General features: G+C 33.1%; 2 protein-coding genes across 2 annotated transcripts in view; both read left to right on the forward strand.

Annotated features, from left to right (window-relative positions):
* The first annotated feature begins 6,639 nt into the window (after positions 1-6,639).
* MED21 (mediator complex subunit 21) lies at positions 6,640-7,635 on the forward strand. The gene is made up of 3 exons (XM_013312057.1): positions 6,640-6,805; positions 6,879-7,157; positions 7,372-7,635. Exons 1-3 carry the CDS (start codon positions 6,764-6,766, stop codon positions 7,495-7,497), a joined length of 447 nt encoding a protein of 148 aa, XP_013167511.1. The 5' UTR covers positions 6,640-6,763; the 3' UTR covers positions 7,498-7,635.
* Positions 7,636-9,163: 1,528 nt separating this feature from the next.
* Positions 9,164-27,299, forward strand: part of LOC106117835 (uncharacterized) — a 55,101-nt gene continuing 36,965 nt past the window's right edge. Inside the window, exon 1 of the mRNA XM_013312300.1 lies at positions 9,164-9,676. The gene's annotated coding sequence lies outside the window, so the exon portion shown is untranslated. The remainder of the gene's footprint in view (positions 9,677-27,299) is intronic.

Consider the following 27,299-nt stretch of genomic DNA (forward strand, 5'->3'; position numbering starts at 1 on the left):
TACTGCTTATTAAAACAAAAATATGTATTAATGATGTACTGCTTTTTATTTCATCCTGACCAATTTAATAAATTCTGTAATAGTTGTCTCAGCTCAGCACAGCTGTATGAACGATGAGAAAAATCTTCAATGCCTTATGTCATTTGAAATCAGATTACTTGTGTAAGCCATTTCATATATTCTGTAATTCCTTAACGTAAAACGTTATTTAGTCTATGCTATAAGTCAATAACACTTTTGTTTATTTAATATAACAACATTAATCATTTGTATTACGATCCAAAAGATTATTTAAATATTTGATTCTCAAATATAAAATAGAAGTATTCAACTTATCATGTTAATTATCTGACGGTATTTCGTTATCGTAAATTAAAAGTATTGTAATTGCTCGTCTGAATGACGGCCATGTTTTTCTGACATTCGGGAAATGAAAAGACAATGTAACAGCGGTGTTTTTGAAAAAGTTGTTGTTTACAATTCTAAAGGAAATTTATGAGTTAAAGAAGACTATGTTTTATTTGAAAAAGTATTCTCCGGCTGTGACTCCCACAGCTCAGAAGTGGGATCATACGAGAACAAGCATTGTTTTCGATCTACGCCTACAAAGTTCAGATAAACATTGTTAGTTGGAATCCTTTGGCGCGAATGGCGCGCTTTTCTTACCAAATCAAATGTCAGATTGATTAGTGAGGTGACGTAAGCGTCGATATTTTGGTAAAGCTAGTGTTGTGCCGATGCACCGACACGGTGTCGATTTTTCTTCACAATAATATACAAGAGATTGTTGGTGCATGTTGCAAAGTAAAGCAATCTTCCAGTTACTGGAACTACTTAAATAAAGGTGATTGTATTGACTATATTACAATGATACATGTATAATATTATATATAAAATGTTATGTTTTCATTGTTTGATTAATATTTTTTTGTAGTTGGATATATTTTCAGATTTAAATAAATTCTGTGTTTACAAAAGGGTTATTATAGTTAAATTAAATTCTTGGTAATATTATACATTACAATTGGCCAAAGCATAAGGCAATTAATTCAAGGTTTGAATCTTCTTTATTCATTTATAACTGTAATATAAATGGTGTTATACTTGAATTCCTTAAAAAAAATTGACAAAACTTTAAATGAAAGTTAACTTTAGTAACAAGATATTATCGCTGAATAAAATTGCCCGAAAAGAATGGAAATAACAGGGCTTCCTTCTTCTAATCTCACGCTTTAGGAATTACTTATTTTGTATTATTTCCTGGTTTTACCTGTATGTAACTATGATGTTAAGGCGAGTTGAAACTCCTATGCCCTAAAGTGTAGCTTGTATGTGGGGACCATTGATGTTCATGTTCACGTATACTGTCACATTCTTATTTTATCATGCTATTTCTGTATTGTTCTTTGTTGCGAAATAGATAGATTATGATGGAAGACTAGTATTATTGGTTACTCGGCTGGTAATTGTCAGTTCCAGATGCCTCGATGGAACTTGAGGAAAATAATTACGGAGAGCCAGGTATGCCCAGGTGCGAGGGCCATGGTAAAAATGAAGACCATCATCGTGACCGGCGACCGCTCAGGTTTAAGAGCGACAGTCGCGTCTTGCGTCCGCTCAGGTATGAGAGCGATGACTAATGCTTGCGACCGCTCAGGTTTAAGAGCGACAGTCGCGTCCGACGTCCGCTCAGGTGTGAGAGCGATGACTAATCTTTGCGACCGCTCAGGTTTAAGAGCGACAGTCGCGTCCGACGTCCGCTCAGGTGTGAGAGCGATGACTAACGCTTGCGACCGCTCAGGTTTAAGAGCGACAGTCGCGTCCGACGTCCGCTCAGGTGTGAGAGCGATGACTAATCTTTGCGACCGCTCAGGTTTAAGAGCGACAGTCGCGTCCGACGTCCGCTCAGGTGTGTGAGCGATGACTAATGTTTGCGACCTCTCAGTATAGAGAGCGACAGTCGCGTCCGACGTCCGCTCAGGTGTGAGAGCGATGACTAAAGTTTGCGACCGCTCAGGTTTAAGAGCGACAGTCGCGTCCGACGTCCACTCAGGTGTGAGAGCAACGGCATAGATTAATATCCGTTCAGGTGCGAGGGCAATGGTCCAAATTCGCGAATGCTTAGGATCGGGATCTACGACAAAAACCAAAGCTTACCCCGATGCAAGAGTGCAGTGTGGCGGGACAACCCAAATTCTCAAAATATGTAAATGTGTAATAAAATAACTGAATATCGATTTTATAAAGATATTCAAACTATTGATTTATTGAAATTATATTTAAAGAATCATATTATTTGGCACTGGGCCTTTGACACAAAGGCGAACCGTGTGTTAGAGTTAATAATTATTACAATAATGTATAACTGCAAATTTTTGTATAAGCTGGAATTAAGAGACACCAAGGGTGCTGCATAAAACAGCAGCAGGAATTAAAAAAAAACCCCTGTAGCAGTCGAGATTTTCACGGTAGTATCGTCTGGATGCTGATTATTGGAGTGAGTTGGGTAGAGACGCTGCGTCCATATGGGAAGTCGACGCCGGAGCTTTTACTAGACTGGAGATTGGCACATGATAAACTTTAGAGAAAGCAACTTTTGTCGAATGTCTTATTTTGATTTGGATTTAATTCCTAGGGAATATGCTGAATTTATATACTGGAATGCTTTCGCTATATCTTCGGAGCATTATTATTAATCGGATGAAGGATTTAAGAGTGTCGAAGATAGTGTCATGAAGTTACGCGAGCGGTAGGATTTAGATATAATTTGGAAAATAAAATAATAAAGTTAATAATAATTAACGAAAATGAAAATACTATAAAACGGAGGAAAAGACAGGTATTTGCACACCTGTATGAAGATCAGTTTACAACTCATTCATAACATAACATAACATTATAGATATAAAAATTAAAAGTAAAAAGAAGTATAAAAAGTTCCATATGTATCGGAAACAGAGATGATGACATCTGAAAGCGAGCCCGGTCTTAGTAGCATGGATTATGGCCAGGTTGCGTCGGAGGGCGAAGTTTAAGTTGTAACGCGAGTCTCGGTCAGGGTTCAAGGTGTATAGAACTGCTGGAGACATGGAGTTATATGGAGTACAGCCGGAAATAAATGTTGTATATTCCGTACCACCTTTGGAAATTGAAGCTTACACAAAAAAAAGATTCCCAAAAGCTGGATTGGATGCTGTATAGTGATCCATTTGCTACAACTAGTTTTCAATGACGTGGCAATTTGGATTTCTCTGTCATGAGTATTGATGGATGGTGCATGAAAGGTATACAAACGATATCAGACTTGCTGGTGTTGAGTTTTGACAGAAAAATTTTGTATACAAGACAAGCAAAGAAAGCTATGTGAGCCACGGTCTTCTAGACAAGACCAAAAACCTAACAAAACGTGAAATACACATAATAATCAACATATTTTAGTCATTATAATTAACTGAAAAAGTTTATTACTGGAAATATATGTAAACTAAAAAAAAAGTTAATTAAAGCATGTTTTTATCTTAAAATATATATCATTTCAAATGAAAGGAGTTAAAATGTTAAAAAGTATGGTACAAGACAAGACTGCCAGTGATGCGACGCGCGATGTATTGAACTGATTAAAGATATGTTCATAATAAACAAAAAAAAAAGTTTTTTTTTTGTGTTCGAGCAGCGCCAGTGATCGAGAAATTGAGGAGTAAAAGATTAGCGCGGTTTTTTTTACGTTTTGTAAGCTAGCGCTTGACCACGATCCCACCTGGTGAAGTGGAGATTTGGTCGAAAGATGGTACGCGCTAGCTTAGTAAGTGCCTATTCACTCTACTATGGTTTGGGCCATGTTACGCGGAGGCATGATGACGATATAAGCAAAAAAAAAAGAAGTAATGAGATTGAATGTGGATGGCTATAAAGGTAGAGGAAGACTAAAAAAATCTTCCATCTCTTCAACATTCAAAGACCCTTGTCTTGCCAAGTCAATACTGCGGTTTGATGTTTATCATTAATATATATAATATAATATATTTTATTTATGTATGTATACAGATATTTATTGCCAAATCTTGAGGAGCGTGATAAGAAATACAATATTTCACGACGCTAGCTAAAGTTTTGATGTTGAATGTGGTTAACATTTCTTTTTCTTTCAAAATTAATAATTTAATTAGTCCATCATCACCAGATGCACTACAGACTCGGTTAGGCTTGGGCCTGATCCAGAAAATTTCTTCAAGTCAGTGCCGATATTTTTGAGATCTCGTTGGGCATTGTTCAACCTTCCCAATTTCGTCTTTTGCATGATCTACGTCCAGAGGAACCAGAAAGTTGACTTTCTCCTAGAAGCTCTGCAGTCACTTACCTTCTTTTGGTTCTGACTTATATGGAAATCGTCACCATTTATTGTATGCCTGAATCACAATTTTAAACTGTAGAATAATTTAAGAACTGAAGAACAAGAGAGTTGAAAAGAAGAGTTGCTTCTCAGCTGCATTCCCAGGTTTCACAAGTTTAGTGGAGGTGGTTATCCAGGTTCCGGTTCGTTCTTTGCTGAAAAATATGCTTCCATCTGGATCAAGAAAAAAACGGTCAATGAACGGATATGTGTGGACCGCCGCGCTATGGATTGCAGGACCAGGATAGTGCGCTGTACTCTCCTCCGAATTGAAGACCAATTGTACCGGTTTTCGGCCATCAAGGTTTTCACTTGTCTGGATCTGGTCTCTAGTTTTGCCAGGTATCAATAACTGAAGAGTCGTGCTATGGAACTGCGTTCATTGATCAGTTTAAATACGATCGAAACCCGTTCGTGTTGGTGAGCGTGTCGTCGAACGTCGTTTTCAGCAGACTATTGATGGAATACTGTTCGAAGCCAAGATTTGGTGTGGATGTTTCGTTATCGCTTCTATGGATGTAACTGAGGAGTTGCAGTGGTTGGTAAGGTTCTGGAGCAGCTTAGTGGCGGAGGAATTGTCGTTTTTTTTCCTCTACGCTGTTTATTTTCTTGACTACGAGTGCAAGCGAAGTTCATTCTGGTTACCATGGAACCGAGGCTGTATCAGAGTTTTTTTTTTAAACCTATAAACCAGCGCGAACTGGATGGATATCTTGACCACTGGATACTTTGGAAGATTAAATATTAGGTTTTATTAGAAGATCAGTAAAATTAATCTTTTAAAAAGGGATAAAAGAATAATCATTGCGTGGCAGTGGAGCCCTGTTTCTCAAATGTGGAAGGAAATGTTGACTGAATGACCGCCGGAGCACAATTCTACGGTGGTGCGTGTAAGGGCGAATTAGATGGCGTTCGTTCGAATGTCAGAGACCAGGTCGCATGTGGGTGCACTTAGCCGCGACCCAGTTGAGAGAGTTGAACTTGAATTCCTTACGTGTGTTTATGTCTTGGCTGTCGAGGATGGGAAACAAGAATGGATCACCTCTGTCCAGTTATCCGATGAAAAGTCGAAGACGATTAAGGCAATGCTTTAAGATTCAGATTTAATTAGATGTTCACAACATTCATAAATAACCGGATTTATTGAATTGTTCAAGATGATCATAGTAAAGAGGAAGGAGATGAATAATGAAAATAAAGATCTAACCTATTTATATAGGTCGACCTAGTACAAAGCTAATGTTCAAATTTATAAAGTTACTGTTCGATTTATATTTTTTTGGTAACCTATTAGTCTAGTTTAATTAAAATAACTAATAGTTTTTTTTAAAGTTGATGTTAAAACAGTTAACGATTGTGATCGAACGATGTATTCTATATGTATATTCAACAAGTGTTTAATAACTACAAGCGAAGGGACTCGCTTTTAGCAGGAAGGCCGAGCTGTAAGCCATTTCATATATTCTGTAATTCCTTAACGTAAAACGTTATTTAGTCTATGCTATAAGTCAATAACACTTTTGTTTATTTAATATAACAACATTAATCATTTGTATTACGATCCAAAAGATTATTTAAATATTTGATTCTCAAATATAAAATAGAAGTATTCAACTTATCATGTTAATTATCTGACGGTATTTCGTTATCGTAAATTAAAAGTATTGTAATTGCTCGTCTGAATGACGGCCATGTTTTTCTGACATTCGGGAAATGAAAAGACAATGTAACAGCGGTGTTTTTGAAAAAGTTGTTGTTTACAATTCTAAAGGAAATATATGAGTTAAAGAAGACTATGTTTTATTTGAAAAAGTATTCTCCGGCTGTGACTCCCACACTTGTAAGCGTGAGAGTATATAATAACGATCACGTCAGTTGTCCAGAGTGGTAGGCAGAGTTTGAGGATTTTTATTTTATGTGATCCTCGTCAGTTACGGGTACAGCTTTTATACTTTTTCTAGAATAGCGGAAGATAATATGTTGATAACAAGAATTTCTACAATTTCTTCATTATTTCAAAAACCAAATCAAAGTCCAGATACCAAATCTAGCGGACCTTGGCTCTTTAGTTATTGACTAGTTCGTACTAAAGACTTATAATATTTTATATATCTTAATTTTTTAATTTAAACTAAAGGTGGAATAAATTATTATTTACATAGGAAGTAAGTTTAATTAGACCAATGATTTAAGATTATCTACAAATTGTAGTCTTTGATTTCAAATGTAATTGTCAAAGTCATCATTTGTCAACTTTGACAAAATTCAATCAATTTTACTTTTCCACGGAACTTATATTTTGTATCTATTTTCTTTTCAAGGCAGGAAAAGTAGTTTTGCTGTAATATAAGTTGATAGAAATAAACTTTAACAATGGCGGATCGTCTCACACAATTACAAGATACGATAAATCAGGTAACTCGTTGACTTAAAGCAAGTGATTTTTATGTAAAATTATAATTTTTAACACAACTTAAATTAATTGCAGCAAGCTGAACATTTCTGCAACAGTATTGGTATACTTCAGCAGTTTTCAACACCAAGTAAATTCCCTGGATTCGACCGCAGTGGATCGCAAACGCCACAGCAACAACAAAATCAAGAAGACTATGCTATGCTCTTTGCAACGTTAATTTCTCGATGCGCAAAAGACATTGATACACTTATAGAGTCTTTGCCAAGTGAAGAGAGTTCCACTGAGCTTCAAGTGCAAAGCCTAAGAAGATTAGAAGCAGAAAATAAGGAGGCAGCGGAACAGTTGGAAGAGGTTAACAATCTAAATTATACCTACTATTTTTCTGCACAATTTTTTCTTAAAAAATAGTAGTATTCTTCAGTGACAATATCTTACTATTATTATCTTATGATATTATGCTTTTTTTCTTTATATAAACCTATATTATTACTTTGATTGCTTCTTCTACGATCTTACTCATTATTTAAGTAATTTAAACTAGCTGCACCTTTCTATATCATTACAGGTTGTGCGCCAAGGAGAAATACTACTGGAAAAGATACAAGGAGCTCTGAGTGACATTGCTCAGTGTCAACTTGATATGCAAAACCCAGCGTTAATCCTCAATAAAGATGTGAAACCTCAGCTATAGGATATGTGGAAGTATGGAAGTAACCATAAATCAAAAAGATATGATAAAAAAAGACTGTTTTAGATATACTCAATGATTTAGACTTCATTATTTCATACAGTGCTATTAAAAAGTGTGGTTTTTGTCTATTACAAAAAAGATAATTGTTGTTGTTTGTTGTAATGTTTTGTTAGTTGCCAGTTTGTTAAAGCGCAACAAATTTAGCCCAATGGGCAAAAGTGAATCCAAAGTTCCCATCTTGCCTGTATCTGTATTTCATTATCTGTTGTTTTGCACCTATAAAGCTACACCTCTTTCATAAACCGGATAAGTTTCTTGTACTTAGGATTTATAAACTTATTGTAGTAAATAAAGTTAATTTTATAGACTGGCAACACATCTTTAGTCCTTTAATTGTTGCGAAATTCTATAGACGTAGATGATCATTTTGGTGTTCCCATTTTGTTTGCCACCTTATGTGTTGTGCAAATCAAAAGTAATCCAATTTTCTTTTAATTATTGTATATAAGTATAAGTAACTTATGTGTCATTTAGGTCTTGTTATTGGTGGTAGAAAAAAGAGAGTGTTCAAGTGAATAAGTAGATATTGAACCCTATAATCTTTATGTATGTATGAAATTTTAATAAAATAATTGTCTAATATTTTTCTTTGTTTTTTTTTGACATGACTGATTATTACATTACAGAAGTGATGAATAGACATTTATTTTCTTCCAGTGGAACTTTTCTGCTGATAATTGTGTATATTAGTTAAATACCAGGTTATATATGCAGGAACCCAGAACTGATATGTAAAAACGATTTTTTTTGGCCGAAAGTTGATGATTTTAATTCGACATACTTAAAGTAAAAGTTCTATCACTAGAGGGCATCACAGATGAAATTTTTACAAGTTTTTAAATTATTTCGAAAATAATTCAATATTTTTTAATACGATTTAGTGCAAATTTCATAATCTTTTAAAGGTTTTTATTACTTTTCAAAATTATTATTTTTACATACGTTATGTTGCGGACTTGGATGACTGATCATTTCGGAGTTTCCGCATCTCGTTTGCCACCTTCTTAAAAAAAAAAACTAGTATTATAAATGCGAATGTTTCTAGAACGATCTATTCTAAACACATATTAAGTTGTTTTTTTAATTCTGTGCGGACGAGAGTAATTCGTGAAAATAAAAATTATTTTTTCTAATAAATCGCGGGTTATAGGTAACCATATACGCGGTGAAGTAGAGCGACAAATGTATGTCTACCGGAGAAGACAAGTTGATATACATCTGACACACCTCAGACCTGTATCCGAGTCAGTCCGGGTCGAAACTACTTACTTAATATCGAAACCCTGCTTGCTAGACTATAAGGGCTTAAACATACTATACGACTTCCTCTTATAATTTGTAACAGTGTGTGGGTTTTTTACACATGTATCTGGAAAATGCGTTGTCTAAATTAATAGACCACCAGATGTGATGAGTGTTTTATACAACTTCGATAATCTGTATGCAATTTAACAAAACAAACTCATTGAAAAAGAGAATAATAAGGTTTAAAATTGAAGTTTGTAATGTAAACATTTAGTGCGTATTATTTTTTGGAAAGTTCGACTTTTTATGCTAATGAAAAGTTCTATTAAGATTTTAATTACATACATAATGTTATAAAGATCCGTGTCAATGTGTTCATTTGCATATGGCAACCCACATTACTTGTAATAAATATCAATTATTTTTACAATTGTAATTAACGTGCGTTCAAGATTTCAATTAGTTAAAGACGCACGTTAAAGTCGGCCATGTGTAAACTATACGTACGGCCCCAAACCAAAGACTAAACAGAGGCAACCTCTCGCTCAGTTCGCGCGCATTTACCTGTCGCTTCGCACCTGCAGTTGATAACCGACCGCATCACGATGACTACGTTCGGAAACGAACGCATCATTTTTTGAACGAACTTACGATAGAATAATATTTAGTTTCTGAACGCTTATACTATTTAAAAAGTTGTAAGAATATTTTTTCTGTGTTACTTTGTAATGATCGGATTATTGTGTTAATTGTGTTTGTGACGTTTGAAACGTTTATTTGTGGAATTTTCATTTATAATCGAGTGGGAGTGGATGTGAAAACTGGAGAAGACCCGCAGGAACGGGTCGACTCTCCCTTTGCGTTACAGCGAAAGGTAAAATAGCCTAAAATAATTAATATTACACAAAATTATAAATTTTTTATAGCGTTGGTCACCGCAAATGCAAAATAATAAATAAAATTGTGACCTTTATTTCTCTAGAACTTCTAAAAGTAATTTTAAGTGAGAAAATCATTATAATTTTTCAGGTAAGTACCATTTGTTAGAAAAATATATCTTTCAAGACAGAATTAACGTTTTCTAGTAATTTCTGGTGTCTGTAGTTTGCATGTGAATTGGAGGGTAGGACAGACTGTAAAATGTTGACTTGCCCAGCAAAAGAATTAAAACCAATGGTTAAATAATATTTTAATTTTGCATGATAAATACACCGAAGATAGAAAGTTAAAGAAATTAAACAAAACGTATGAAACGTGTTTCTTTGGGTATGTGAAGTTATCAGAGTTATTAGTCCGTTTTTTAAAATAGCAATCGTATAAATCAAGGTAAAAAAGCCAAGCTTTAGTTATGAGAAATTATGAGAAAACGTTATCTCTATGCGGATTCTAAAGAGATTTATATAAATTGACATTTGCATGTTATATTTAAATAGAAAACGTGTTTGTTTAAACGCGTTAATGAACGAATTATACAAAATGTTTAGAAACTAATTTGGATCTAAAACGTGTTTAGCTTTCATGTCATTATAATTAAAAATGAATAAATGCATTATGACATCGAAAGTTTTTTTTTTAATGAGAAAACGGAGTAAGAACTCTGAGTGTTCTGCCAGGATCACGTATTAGGAAAACAATTCACCTTTCACAATCAGAGATAACAGTTTTAAACAGAGATTTTGGTTTAAGAAACCCACGGTTAGAAATAATATTAGAAAATGTTGATTTAACCTATAAATTAGTCACCTAATTTCAACGATCGTCACTCTTTTGGATGTGATGTAATAATTGCTTATTGTAATTATTTTATTAATAATTGCGGCCTTATTAAATAATAATTGCTACTTCTTGTCATGATAAAATAGTATGTGTAATAGTTTTTTTTTTCACTACAATTCATGTTTAATTACGAAAGTGTAACTTTTCATATAATTAATTAATAACTGGAAAATAATTACTATTTAATTAATAACACAGAAGTCTGCTACTGCCAGTATTAGTAACATAGTCGTGGTATCGTTCGTAGAAATATTAATTACTAGTATTTCTGGTAATGTACGGAATTACATATGCAAAATAATATTGATATCTTGGTCGTTTCTATGATGTATGAAAAGGATGGCAACTTTGGTGGTCTTATATTTAAGTTTTTTTCTTTTTAAAAACTATTCTAACCGGTAAACCGGCCAGTACTTTTCAAATCTGGCCACATGTGAAACTTATTACGTCTATGATAAATAGCAGACGATAAAAAAAAAACTCGTCTCGATGAATTCGTGAAAGTGTTGACCTCTGGAACCGGCTTTGAGTTAGACGTCAGTTGTTTTCCGACCGGCGTCGGTTACAGGTGACAGCTTCTGCACCGGCGTAATAGAAACCCGATGACAGGTCGCAAATAAACTGTAACTATCTTGTAAAGATTAATTAATAAAATTAACATAAATTACCTGCATATATCTGCGAAGAAATTCAATGATTTGTGAAGTTAACCCGTACTGGGCTGTGGTTGACTAACGAATAGTCACCCTTAACATACGATTGTCTCCAAACCTTTGGTGAAGACGCTAATATATGCTAAAATATAATATAATACGAATCTTAAAAAAACCAAAATAAGCAAAAGGAAGCCTCTATTTGTGGAGCCGTTGCTCCGTTTATTTATGAGGCGACGTCATTGTAAACCGCATATAAAGTAGAAAATCGAGGTTTTTTCATTTGTTTGTCGTTGTTATTATCATATAGTGGAGGTCGCGGTCAAACGACGATTTGGTAAAGCCCACGTGTGCTATTAAGATTTTATTGTTGAAAATACAATAATATTTAATCAAGAATCTTGCCGCGTATTTATAAATCGACTATGTGACGATAAAAGTTACTTCTTATATTAAAATTGTCTTTTACATATGTAACCTTTTTTATCACATGGGTAAACGATATAGTTAATTCATAACTGTTTCAAGTTAATAAAAAAACTAGTGCCAGTTTCTAACGAGAACATAAACATACAAGTATCACCCCTTCAGTCTTGCCTTTTAATAACATTAAAAAAATGTATACAGTAAAATAAAATACATATGTTAATATAAATACAGATATGTATATGTTTTATATTTCTGTATATTTAACGATTTACGTCAGAAGTCGCGTCGTGATTATGATAGCCACCCTTATCGCTCTCGTATCAGTGTTTTGATGAATTTTCAAGCAAAACTTACACTGTTTTATAACTTTCAGTCTATTATGGTTCTATGGTCTTAAGGCACGCATACTGAGTTATACAACCTTATCATCATCAGCTCATTATACGTCCTCACGGAATGGCTCGGAACATACCACTGGTATGTAAAAAAAAAATTGAACTTACGGGACTTCGAATATTTGAACATGTCAAGATTCTTGTAGAACCTTAATTTCTCCTATTTTATGCTTCACCCAATTAGAAGTTTTCTTTAAAAGTTACCAAAATACTTCATTTTTATTTTTTTTGTTACTATGTTACTTTAGTTATAGATATCAAGCCGATGTGTCTATATAAATTAATCGATATTACAATCGATATCATTGTAATATCGATAAATACAATAAATGATGAGAAACTCTATCTAGCATTTCAATTTGCAAGCAGCCATTTTGTTTTTATAGCGCTATTTCGTGTTCACCTTGACATTTATAAATGTCCGAGTAGGGTGTGAATCTTCAGTTAATAAGCTGGCTTTGACAATAAATGATGTTAATATTTTATTTTAAGGTTATAACGAGCGAATACCAACAATTTTGGAGATATAATTATCATGCTTCTTACTAATATTATAAATGCCAATGTTTAGATGGATGGATGTTTGTTTCTAGATATCTCCAGAAGGGCACGGATCCTGCGGTCCCTTGGACACTCGCATAGCCATGTTCGATTATGATTATAACAAGCTATCGCCCGCGACACCATCCGTGCGGAATTAATAAAGATAATAAGTAGCTTGCGTGTTCTTCTAGACTATGTTCTATATCAGTGGCAAATTTCAACGTGATCCGTTCAGCCGTTTGGGAGATACTTGCAAACAAACATCTATATTTTTGCATTACATTTACATTCGCATTTATAATATTAGTAAGATTAAATCAAAGTAAATCAATGTAAACGTTAAAAAAGTAATAACAAAAGTCGAATCAACTCTATATTATTTTTCAATTTGCAATGTATTATTTAGTATGTACGCTATTCGTTAAATAAATTCTGTTTTTATTTCATACTTCACATAAAGTTAAATTCAATAGAAATTCCACCAGCATATTTGTACTTGAAGTGACATAAACTTAGTATTATTGCTGCGGATTTAATGACGCTATAAAAATAATAGCCAAAGTTGTTTTGCGCCACACTTTTCAATATAAACTGATGGTCTCGCATCGCGTGGTCTTAGGGGAATATTTTTGATACATTCGAAAAATGTCGAATGCGATAATTCTTTCGAACTTATACATTTTTAATTATTTTTTTGTACAACTGCGTAGTAGCATATTTACAGTAAACAACCAATTTGACACTATACGCATTTCATATCTTACTAATATTTTAAATGCGAAAGTTTAGATGGATGGATGGGTGGATGGATGTTCGTTAGAAGGTATCTTGAAAACAACTACGAACAGACTTGCGGGCGACAGCTAGTATATCAATATTTACTTAAGCGTTATTTTTATATAATAGCGAAGAAAAGCAACTGTCTCGCTAAGTGATAAACAAGTAAAATAAAATGTAAACGTGGGTGGCCCCACGCATCCAAAATTATATTCTAATACTTCTTATTATCATGTGTTTTTGTATCGACAGTGGAAGCCAACGGTTAGAAAAAGGTATTAATTTTATTTGAATAAAAATCCGATGATATGAAGTTAACGGATATTTTATGAATCTCGAATAAGTCGGTAATAGGCTCCTCGTTCCGTGCAGCAAACGATTTCGCAGTAAAACGGAGCGCACTTAAAAGAGAGTGTTAGCTGGCGCCATCAAAACTTTGTTTATCGGTATTATAAAAAGTTTTTCTTAGTTATGCGACATTAACATTGCTTATAAAGATCTTAAAATGTATTTATAACAAACATCTGAATGTGTTCTTTTCTTTATACTAGTACTACACATTTTAATAGTACTGGTATTTAATAAAACACATTTATCATAAAAATAAAGAAAATAAATAAACTATAATATTTACAAATGTATTCGACCTCTTTAGTAGCCAAGGAGTTTGTAAACTACCGAATAGGACTGGCCACTAAAAATGTTGACCATTTTTAATTTAGAAAAAAAGTTAAGGTTTATATAGATCGATGTGCCCATGTTACTTCCAAACATACTTTTTGGTTGTCGACCTGTTTGTTGTTTATGCCTTTGATTGTTGTATGTTTTAAAAACAAATCTTCGGTCTATAAACAATCTGATTCCACGTCCATTTGAATTTGTAAAGTGCAAACAGTTGCTTTGTTTGGAGTTTTTTTCGTCTTGTTTTTACATGCGGATCGTCTTACACAATTGTTACCTCGACGCTATGTTGTATATCTTTTTGTTGTTGCAAACGGAAGTGTTACGTGTTTAATGATTGTAAATGATCATATTACGGTAGTATTAAAGATATATCTACATAGATATACAAAAATTTATCATATTATGTACCGGGCGTTCAGTAACAACAAATTGTTTTATTTATCTTGCAATTAATAGCGAAGTTAGGGCGAATTATTACTAACGAGTAAAATGAAAATATGGCAAAATGTTTCGAGATTTGCAATATGATATAATTATGCTTAACCCGCGTCTCCGTCCGCGTGGAATTAAAAAAAATATTAAGTAGCCTTTATGTTCTTCCAGACTATGTTTTACATCTGTGCCAAGTTTCATCATGGTCCATTTGAGTCCGATTGAGCCGTTTCGGAGACATTCTAACAAACAAGATATTTATCAAGTAACATAGCTGAAATTAACACTTTGAATGCCATAACAATTTCTACGTACTTATTGATTCGTTTGTGGAGTTGTTAGCAGTGAACGTGTTAAAAAATAATAAAATTAATTACAATAGTTGTTAGAATTAACCATACTTTAATATTACAGTAACTTGCGATAAGTGTGTCTGTTAGCCAATATAATAATCTCCATAAGTACACAATAAATGCACGATTTTATTGTAGCGTTTATTTTTTGTAATGTTAAAGAAATTGTGTAATTTTTAAATAACAATGTATTCAGAGACAACAACGTAGACTATAAACTGATTTAATTTCATTTATATTTTGAAAGCTAACTTTTGCCCGCAACTGTCAGCGCGACAAAAAAAAATGAGTAAGTAGTCTATGTTGTAAAAATTCAGCGTAATCCATGTAGCTGTATTGGAGATACCTTCTACCATCCATCCAAACATTCGCATTTATAATATTAGTAAGCTATTTGTTATTAAAATATTTAATAAATTCGTATAAAGAACGGTATTTTGCTCGATTTTTTTTGCACGATAAGTACACTAGCGTCACTGTGTGAGACTTGAGACATTTGTCAAGCGGAAAACTTTATTATATCTTTCATACTTGAGTTAGAACCAATAACAGAGCGGATGCGGCTTGTTAAGGTGACAGGGGTCTAGGGTCCGAATATGATATTATCCCATTCGGTGTCAAGACCCTTGGTCCGTGGGATCCTAGCGCTTTAAGGTTTTTTAAGGAAATATTAAAAAAAGTTAATCGACATCACAGGGGACCAAAGAGCTAGTAGCTACATCGGACAAAGAATTATTATAGCTATTCAAAGGGGGAATACTACCAGTATCTTCGGATCCTTTCCTAAAGGGAGTCCTTTTAACAATATATTTTAGTTAATTATTCCTTTTTAATATATTATTTAATATCATAGTTTTAATTCTTATATTACAAATGCTTTTATTTAGGCTTATTTCAAGTACAGTTTATATAAAACAACAGTAATAGTAAAATATCCTAATGGTCACCATGTATGAAATTTGACGTTTCTTTGTTTATATGGCTTCAACGCTGCATTGAAACGATGTAAAGTCAATTTACCTCAATGGAATCGAAAGTGAAATCAAACCGCGAAACCTTGTTTAATATCAAGTCGCGCTTTTGACCTAAATATTTTGATATTCGATTACTCGATATTAATAAAAAAACAAATGCAATCACTATCAAATAAAATCCAAATATTACCATATTTCGTGTCTTTAAAGTTTACAAAATCGTCTCCGAGAGATGATGAAAGTTTATGCTAAAGTTTATGACCTTTTTATAATAAAGTGCATTTAACATACTTGAAACTCTTTTTATCTATCTCATACACGACATATTATAATTATAACTAAGCAAGACAATTAAGTAAGAGTTACTTTCCTTTTAATTACTCTGGTCATTTCTACGTCCTATACATATCCAGATTCAAAATAAGAAAGACTACCTCTCGCCCGCGACTCCGTTCACGCGGTATTAAAAAAAATAAGTAGCCTGTGTTCTTTAGACTATGTTCTACATCTCGCCATTAATCAATATCCATTGAACCGTTTTAGAGATACCTTTTTTCATCTATCTAAACATTCGCATTTATATTATTAGTAAGATATTGAAATGAATAACAGATTTTGACGGAACAGAAGATCAAACACTTTAATACCGTTCTCCTCTACTTTGCGAATATATCCCGTTCATAAATCTCTTAACGACAACACTTGTTAGATAAAACTGGTTATCAGTTAAACTGGCCAGCATTGGTTATTACCATTAACTTCCGTTTCCGGTGCGGGAATAGATAAAACGAATAATTTAACTAAGTTGTCCTCGCATACTGGCAACACTGTTCCGACAACTTGAGAAATGTAGTTTGAATGTTCGCTAATTAGATATTGGCGAAGTGACATTTTCGTATCACGTTCAAGGTTGTAATTCGAACACGTAACACGTTCAAATGTTTTAGCTTCATTTCTTAATTCTTGTTATTTTTTTCATAAATAATGTTTTATTTACAATTCGTAGATTAAATGACAACGAAGGCCTACGTCATTGGCTGAGAATTACCGTTACCATGACAATTTGCTATTGGTTTGCAATTTTTGTCCCTGTCATTAATATTTGACAAAACAGAGATAACGATATGTTTTAAACGGGATTTTGGTTTCAGAAACCCACAGTAAGAGATGCAAAACTTTTCATCGGATAGTTTGAAATATCCGGTGCTAATTTTTAGCGACTCATTGAATGAAAAGTCTAGAGTATGGCGTGATTATGATAGATATCGTCCAATCGCGGCCGTGAAATTTAGAGCAAAAATCTAGATTTTTATCATTAAAACCCGTCTTTATGACAGTTACTTACCCCACAATACGGGGAAAAGTTACCCATTATTGTTCGATTTATGACAATAAAAAAACAATTGACATATTAGATTATTGTTAAAGACATTTGCTACTAAAGAAATTATCTTTATGTCTCTTAAATTAATCAAGTACTATCAAAGATTAAGGACTGGTCTCGCTGGAAAGTGGGTCTTAGCCTCCGACAGATCGCCAAAGTCAAAGAATAAATACTAATACATATATTTTGTGTTTCGAAACTTTTAAATGACAATTGACATACGGGCGAGTCTATTTCAATAGACAAAATTGTAACCACAATATATGTTTCGATTGTCAGTCAATGCTTCTAAATTTACGACCGGAACTAGTTGACCGAATATGACGCAACATCCATGGGAAATAGGCGCGCCCTTGAATTTATAGAATCCGATCGATGGTCGCGCCTATAAAGGTTTTTTGTATTCAATGAGTCTACGCATATTTTAGTTCGATTGCGATAAGTTTGAAAGCGCTCGAAATAAAAGAGTGCTACGAAAACGAAGAGCTTCAAATATAAAATACATAGATACACGTACATAATCTTACAGTACAAAAACTATAATATCTTACTATGTATTAATTTATTATATTCTAATTATGATACATTTCATATCTTATATATATATAAAAGAAAGTCGTGTTAGTTACACTATTTATAACTCAAGAACGGCTTTACAGATATGTCTGAAAATTGGTGAGGAGGTAGCTTAGAGCCAGGAGACGGACATAGGATACTATTTAATTTTTTTTTTAAATTTTGTTTCGAATGTATGCCTTGAAGAACTGCTTTTTATTTAAATTACTAATATTAAAAATGCGAATGTTTAGATGGATGTTATGTCGATGGATGGATGGGTGGGCTACATTATTTTTTTTATATATCCACGCGGACGGAGTCGCGAGCGACAGCTAGTATAAAATAAAAAATTATTAAACATATTATATTAAAAATACAGCACCACCGGCTGGTGACTCCCTTGACTCAAACAACCAGGGTCAGGGTTGCAGATACAGGAACCTTCATACTAATATTATTATCTTACTTATATATTAATGTGAAAGTATATGGATGGATATATGAATGTTTGTAAGCAGGTATCTTCGGAATGGCTCAACGAATCTTGTCGAAATTTGGCACAGATGTAAAACATAGTCTAGAAGAAGACACAAACTACTTATTAAGTTTGTTTTTAATTCCGTAATTCCGCGCGGACGGATTCGCCGACGACAGCTAGTTTAAAATAAATATGAACATTATGTACACATTACCTATGTAAAGTTAGTTGCGTAAAAAATATAAATTCGTCTTAACTGAATATTTATCCTTGATTTGGTATTATATTTACATATTAAATTAACACTAAAAACTAACATCTTACGTTTTATTCTTAACTAATTGCTGCCTTTTAACGGCCAGTATTTAAATACATACCTTAATTCAGTGAAAGTTAAAAAATCACTCATTCATCTGTTTCCTATAAAGCTAAGCTAAGCTAAGATTACGTGATAATGTATTCACAGTATTCAAAACGTACCACAAATTACTAGTAAAATATTCGTAGTCAAATTATAGAAGGTACTATTCTAGTTAGGGTTGTCAATTTACAATAATAAAACTGCCGGTAAAAACAAAAAGATATCGACAACGACTACAATGAAATGTCTAGGTTCAGACAGCTTTGAACTGAAAACAGCAATGTCAAATTGTAGTATATGCACCATCCTGACCCAAAGAATTCTAGTTTATACCATCCAAAGTATAAGGTGTCAGCCCTATTTCTAGCCCATTTAGTTACGTAATTCTAGTCACCCTCATTTCCGGTGTATGCTAGGGTATTGCTGAGTCAATGGATACGGTTGTTCTATTGACTTTGTTTATATAAACAGATGATAAAATTGATGTCACACTTTGTGTTAATATTATAATTATATTCCAGTATAGTGAGTACAGTATAGTTTAAAGTCAAAGTATTGCACTAGTCAGCAGTAGATTATATAATATTATAACAGAAAAACTGGCTGCATCTTTACCTCACGGTAGCTTCTTGCCCCTTACTTTCGCCGGGCCTGTTGCATAATTTAGTAATTACATAAACATTGTAACCATGTGTGCAGACCAGCCGAATGGAACGCTTGCTCAAGGCGTAATAAATTTCGTACGCGGACATATGACGATCAAATGTTTGCCAAGTTTTAGGGTCGCACTCGCATTACGCAAAACGCAATCACGCGTGATGCGTCGACCCCCCTTGTAACTGTCGGCTTCCAATACCGAGACATTTGTACATTTATTTGAAAGGGATAATAATATGGCTTAATTAATATTTTTCTATTTTAAAGTTATTTCCAACTAACTGTTGCCCGCGCGGTATTAAAAAAAATAATGAGTAGCCTATGTATTCCTTCAGACTATGTTCTACATTTGTGCCAAATTTCATCGTGATCCGTTAACCCGTTCTTGAGATACCTTCAAGCAAATCTGCATCCATCCATCCATCTAAGCCAGTCTTTCCCAAAGTGGGCGATAACGCCCCCTTGTAGCCGCTGCAGGTTTCAAGTTGCGGGTTATAGTAAAAGTTTCGTTTAGAATTCTCCGTTAATATACATATATAGGTCACAATAATTAATTAATTTAATTTGAAGTTATGGTTTTTAAATATGTGAAAATATGGGGGCGCTAAAAAAATATTTATTCTCAAAGTAGGCAGTAGACAAAATAAGTTTGAGAACCAGTGATCTAAACATTCGCATTTATAATATTAGTATGATTGTTTACAGTCATTAAACTGAATTGTCTATTAGCTAAAAAGATTTATTCCTCATTTCCTGAATTACAGTTGAAAAGACTGGTTATATTTAGTCTTGTTACACGATTAGATGTGTTTCAACTTATTCTACTTGACTACAACTGCGGTCAAAGCTAGTCATCATTCTATTTGCGATATTTCACAACAACATGCAAATGTCATAAAGATTCGTCGACGCACCAAATTATACAATACAGACGGACAAATGTTTTCTAAGCAAATACGAATTGTGCGTTGCAAAATTTACTAAGCATGCTTTCATATGCGCAACTATATTGCATCGGTACAACTATGTGAATGCGTGCTCATACGTTTCTTAATGCCTATGTGACAATATAGGCTGAGTTGCATGGTCCATACTAATATACAGGGTGTCCCAAAAGGTTACGTACATAGGAAGGGGGATGATAGGGGTGGTCACAAGGGTCACCAGAAAAATTAAATGAAAATTCCCCTCTGGGTATTAAAAAAAATAAATGGCATTTTTTAAAAGCTTAAAATTTTACACCTTCTGGGGCAATTTTGTAACCGATGACCTACAAATATTGCTACATTTAAAAAAAAAAGCTATTATGCTATAGTCAATAACCCTTTATCAATATGAAATAAAAAAAAAAACAATACAACTAACAAAGATTTTAAAGCAAATTAAAATTGCCCCAGAAGGTGTAAAATTTTTAAGTTTTTAAAAATGCCATTTATTTTTTTTAATACCCAGAGTGGAATTTTTATTTTATTTTTCTGGTGACCCTTGTGATCGCCCCTATCATCCCTCTTCCTATGTATGTAACCTTTTGGGACATCCTATATAGCAACAAAATATTCTAGAACTAACTGTCGCCCACGACTCCGTAAACGCGGTATTAGAATAAAACAATATTAGTAGCCTATGTATTCTTCCAGACTATGTTATATATGTATGCCAAATTTCATCGAGATCCGTTCAGCCGTTCAACCATACGCATTTATAATATTAGTAAGTTTTTATTTACAAAAACCTCTATGTAATTTAATATAAATGCGAAAGTATACATTGATAGATGGATATTTGTTAGAAGGTATCTCCGGAACGGCTCAACAGATTTTTATAAAATAGAGCACAGATGTAGGACATAGTCTATTAAGTTTTTCTTTAATTCCGCGCGGACGGAGTCGCGGGCTACAAATAGTATTTATTATAAGGAGAAAAGATTTGATTGTTTGCATTGCATAGGCTCCGAAACTAGTGAATCGATTTGAAAAATTCTTTTACTGTTGGGAAGCTATATTATCCAGGTTACGAAGGCTATATTGTTACAAAGGTTTTGTAAATAAAGGTTCCATCTCAACGTTAAGAAGAAGAAAATGCATAGTTAACTTAGGTGTATACTCGTTCTGACAGATTTTTTATAAGTTACGTCGGTCACTTAATAAACCATATGAATTAAGTTATAGACACATAGGAACTTCATTGTTAAATAAATAAAAAATTGAACAAAAGTAAAGGAATAAAAGGTCAGCTTCCTTATATTTTTAAACACATGGGATTATGGATATTCAACAACCATTGTTACATCCATTGTGTTTATCCATCCATTACTGAATTATGGATAAATTATTATTATTTGACGCAATCACTCGATACGTTCTCGATGTGTTGTCACGCGAGTCGTTGATGTAATCGATGTTGCAATGTATTTAGTTTTTCTAACTTACCAAGTACTTTTATACTTATTATGGAGACCAGCTAACGATTATCCATGTTTCATACCTGTTTTCACTGAAAACAGCTTGTTTAAAACATTGTCACATTTTCCTTGTTAATCTTACTAATAAACTATTATAAATGCGAAAGCTTAGATGGATGTATGTTTGTTGGAAGGTAACTCCGGAACAGCTCAACGGATCTTGAAGAAGTTTAAAACATATATAGAAGATAATCTGGAAGAATACATAGGATACTTTTTAAGTTATCTTAATTTTGCATGGACGGACTCGCGGGCGACAGCTAGTTAAAAATATTATAGAAAACCTAGTCTGTAGAAAATAACTTTTAATTGGAATATGGTTAATTTTAACGATTTAAATATCACCGTTTACATTATTAAGTTACCGTTAACTCCTTTAAATACTGTCCGTTATTCATGTAGATAAAAAATAACCGAATTTTGAATATCGAACAACGATAATTCTAAATACCAGTACTGTTTGGTAAGATGTGTGTTAGGCCAATTTTCAAGATGACCGTTAACAGTTACGGTTGTTGAGAGACGAGTCGATTAAATAGATGTTTTATATCCGCACTGCATAATACTTACCTACATTTCGTGTATTTCAGCTAAAACGGGAAACAAAGTGACAACAATTAAATTTTAACATAAAGTCAGTTAATGTTTGACTCGACATTGAATGTTTTTTAATGCTACATAGATACATTAATTGGCCACAAAGAGGACCCTTAGTACAGATTTAGTAAATGTGCAGCTTGTGAACTATTTGAAAAAAAAAAGATATTTTTCTGTTCAACCAGAAATATGTTTTGGAACCAATATGATGTCGTTGCATTATAATAACGCGGTGACACACATAAAAAAAACATATAGACGAATTGGTAACCTCCTTCTTTTTTAATTCGGCTAAAAAAAGTAAGTGTAAGATTATTAATATTTAAGTTGTTGTGAAGTTCAATAATGACATGGAAACAATATTCTTTCTCATTAGCATATGATAACATAAATGTTTTTTTGCATTTGTTGTTTATAATATAAAGCGTATAACTATCGCAGCAATGAGAGTGGATGAAACATATTGATCAGTTTCATCCACTCTCTCTCTCAGAGACTCGAATGTCTGTCTTTACTATTTGTTAAAAACTAGTTTATTTATTATTAGTGCTTACTCTATGGTGAAAACGTATTTACTCTGTGGGCAATACAAAGTCATATTGCCATCCCTCTCTTTCTTTTACAAAAGAACAAAGATAGATGATTTGAATTGTTGATACTTGTAATGCTTTTTATCTTCCGACAATTATTTTACCATAACTGGGAGACCTGATTCATTCCACAGTTTCGACAGCAGTCCCCTGCCAAAAGGGGAAAACAATAAAGTTTTTTTTATAACTTTGTAAATAAGCAAACGACACATATTTTAGTAGACGACCATGACACTATTTTATATTTTCATTAAAAATGTTTTTTTAAGATAATGAAATAAATAATATTATTATGTTAGAGCAAAGTATAATTTTAGAATTGTGTTACTTTTGTGGCGACTTAATAATAACAAAACGTGGTTACAGCTCTACGATTTGCTCGTGTGTAGCAGCCCTAATAAGTCGAATGCTGAAAGTAGTCACGTCTTGTATTAGAGGTTGGAGTTGTTCGATAACTTTCCATTACCGCGAATTCCTGATAGCCTGGTACTTGATGTGATTTAGTAAAGGAGATCGGAATTTGTTATACCTGTTTAGTTTTCTCGGTTAGTGGTCATTATAATATTAAAACTAACTTTTTTTTAACAAAAAGTGTACTTAAACATGTACAAATTAACCAATCAAATTAAGAAAAAGAAAGAAAAAAAATTAGTAGCCTATGTGTTATTCCAGACCGTGATCTATATCTATGCCAAATTTCAGGTAAGACCCGTGAAGCCGTTCTGGAAATACCTTCAAACAAACATCCATCTGACCATCCATCCATCCATCTAAAAATTCGCAGTAAGATAACTGGGCCAGCGTGTTCAAACATGGCCTAATCACCTTTACCTTAGGGTTGGCTCCGAGTCGGTGGGGACGTATGTATAGCCAGCCTATAGTTTTCGAAAGATTAAAACAAAAAGCTGTCGTAATATTTGTTAATATAAAATAGAAAGTATCATATACATTATTTCCTTTTGTAACTTTATGATTAATGTCAAAATGTCACTAATGTCATCGTTGCATTTGTTATTCGTAAATCAAAAAAAGGCGTAACTTATATTAAGTAAAACATATTTTGATGACGTAATACATCTATTGTATATATGTTTTGCAATGATTGATACTAAAGTGAAATTTGATTACATCGTTAGTATGTTGGAAGCTATTTTGTGTTGACGGAGTAATTTTAGTACTTCAATATTTTGCAATGTCTTTAGGATGGTAATCATTCGACGATTTTCTTAATATTTATGTTATTCCTTCTTAGATTCGTAGGCAAGGTGTTAATTCTAAGAAAATAACGATTCTAAATATGTAAAGCTACATACTAATATAAAGTAATAAGTCACTTTTAACAATTTAAAATTAAATTCGTACACACTTTTTTGTAAATGCATCACTAGCCCGCAATTTCATCGACTTGGAATTAAAAAATCTACTTATAAATATAGTCTATGCCATTTATGGATAGTGTAGCTTCCCAACAGTGAAAGAATTGTTCAAGATAAACAAACAATAAAATCTTTTCTCTTTATAATTTTAATATAGAATATAGATAAATTGTTAAATTAAGGTAAGAAATTCGGTCTAATTCCACCGCGGAAAGTGTTGTCATTACAAAATTTGTCTTTTATCTTTAAAAAAAATTGTACTGAATATTCACAATTTTTTATTTTGCTTTGGACGCTGTCGAGGGATGTATCTATACACCTAATCCGAGTAAGTATCGATATAAGAAAAAGGAAAATGGTGTCAGTCGGTCGCGGGCTCGCGGGAAACTCGATGCCGCATCATAGGTTGCGGTGGCCTCTGTAATTGCTTCCATTGCACTCGTGAGACTGGCTAGTGTAAACTGATAATTGTTTATCGATATTTTATTATGGCTATTTGAGAATTATAATTAATATTTAAGACCACAGTTTGTTGATTGAATAAATTATTTGTTTAAATTGTAGAAAATCTAGTCGAGTCGGTATTACGTTTATTTTAGCTAACGCACGCATTCGTTCCCGCGGAATTTAAAAAACTTAATTATTACTCTATGTTTTATTCCACACTATTTTTCTAGATTAATGCCAAATTTCTGGAGATAGCTTCAAAAAAACATCCATCCATTTTCTTCCATCATCTTTTAGTTTTATAATATTAGTAAGAATTTGATAAACTTGTCTGAGCTTCCTAGGGGAAAAATTACATGTTTATTATATGACTTAGGTTATTACTACTTGTTTACTAATAACTCTGAAGAGATTATTAGCAATAAAAAAAGACAATAGTTTACTATTATATCAAGATTAAGATAATTTATTGTAAGTTTATTCAATAATTTAAAAAAGAATCATATGAATATTTAAGCGGTAGTTTCGTACAAGAAAAGAAAACATAACCTAATCGTTAATTTCATTGGTCTTAGCTAACCGTGCGTGTACGTTGTATTTGTTCAAAATGCGACTCGGCAAATAACTTTCGTGTGACGACCATCTGTTTAAATATAATATTATCGTCATTTATTTACAATAATATACTTGCGTAGATTTCTGTATTTTACAATTAAGATATTTGGAATTATGTGTTCATTTTTAGTATGTTTTAGTCTTACTGATGCAAATGTTTAGGCGAATGGATGGATCGATGGGTGGATCGATGTTTGTTTGATGGTAGCTCCGAAATGTTTTAACGGATCACGACAAAATTTGGTATACCTATAGAACACAGGACTCTTAGGAAAGTTATTGCGTATTTTTCAATTTCACGCGGACGGAGTCGCGGGCGACAGCTAGTACGTAATAAATACAGTAGAAATAGCTAAATCCGATATCGACTAAAATGATAATATAGTTATTATAGTGACAAAAACTGTCGACGGCTCAACGTTATAAATTTACAACAAAGCCAGCGTTAGGAGCGCAGTTGGGCAACCGCCCAGTGCGCAGGACAAAAACAATATGTTTTAAACGGGGATTTTGACCTCGGAAACCCACGATAAGTCATGTTGTATTTAACTTAAATACTTCTTAGTCATATCTCATATAGTTTTATAACTCATCGTCACTTTCTGTTTATCTTTTGTGAAAGATCCTATTACGAAATTCGTGATTTGTAACCGCAAATTTCCTTAAAACTTTTGTAATGATTTACTCTTAAACTATGTCGACGAGAATACGAGAAAGTTACTCTTAGTCATTGTTTTATCATTCAAGACTCAGAATAGTTAAGTAATCATTAAAAATCCTTTAATATTGTTTTAATCTTTATAGTAGTAGCCAAACAAGCGACCCAAAATAAGTCGTTAAAATAGCGATGTGACGCCGTAAAAAATCTACCGCTGTTTAAAAAGAAATCTACACTAAGAGTTTTCTTAGTGACCAGTGAGTGTGGCAATAAGTCAGTCACCCTACGTATCGTAGACAGTAACTGCAATTTTGAGGTTAATTACATTTAAAGTCCTAACTTAGTGCCAGAGATATTTGCATTGTTGGTACGTTTTCAATTAACATATTTGTTTATTCATCGCCCACTGTATTAATGACAAACTCAATCCATACGATCGCTAATCACGCTATACGGAATGTAAGTGAAATGGACGTTTCTAGATTTTTTTTAAACTGACGACGATTGAATTTTTTTGTGCCTGTTTTATTTTCATCTGTTGTGACAGTTAAGTACTTAATGTTATTCGATCGATCGATAAAGTTATTCGATCCGGGGGGCATAAATTAAACTAAATTATAACAGCTCACTAACGCCCCCTTGTCAGTGTCATACGAACCGATATGAGAACATACTGTAGCTGTCTAGGATTTTTTTGTCTTTTGTGTCATTTTCTATACGCAAAATCTAAGGTGCTGTTTAATATATTTTTAAGATATACATAAAATATATTTACCATGATAACACGTATTAAGCGACAAGTTCTAGGAGAAAACCATGTCTTAAGACTGATATTATACTATGTTGAGAATGGCTTTAAATCGTGAATAACTTAGGCAGACATTTATAATGTTGTTTTATTTCCTTATGAATATTTAATTGATCAATCAAACGAAATAAATTGTGTCAGTACGTTAAGAATTGTAATAGCCAATTGAATTTAAGAAAAAAAATATGATTTTCTGACATGATTAAATGATTGTTAGTCACGTCCATTTTAATTGATATCGATAATAATAGAACAATTAATCGATTACTTTTTCTACTTTATTAACAGCCAGTAATTTAAAACAAATAAATCGATGAATCGATGTATCAAGTGTATCGAGTAAAACAACCTGTGCAAAGCCCCGATCAGTTCGCGGTCCGGGCGACCGCATTCCTCGCTCAAACGCTCCCTTTGCCCCACACTTTGCGACACCTACCTACAAATGTTATTTGAGATCAACTATTACCTAACCTTCTTGGTATATTTTACGA

This window comes from Papilio xuthus, unplaced genomic scaffold (genome assembly GCF_000836235.2).
Source record: "Papilio xuthus unplaced genomic scaffold, Pxut_1.1 DF827679.1, whole genome shotgun sequence".
Lineage (NCBI taxonomy): Eukaryota > Metazoa > Arthropoda > Insecta > Lepidoptera > Papilionidae > Papilio > Papilio xuthus.

Excerpts from the sequence above, each read along its gene's own strand:
- MED21 (XM_013312057.1), top strand. The coding sequence starts at position 6,764 with ATGGCGGATCGTCTCACACAATTACAAGATACGATAAATCAG. Across the intron at positions 6,806-6,878 it reads TACAAGATACGATAAATCAG|CAAGCTGAACATTTCTGCAA; the intron begins GTAACTCGTTGA and ends AATTAATTGCAG. Across the intron at positions 7,158-7,371 it reads CAGCGGAACAGTTGGAAGAG|GTTGTGCGCCAAGGAGAAAT; the intron begins GTTAACAATCTA and ends ATATCATTACAG.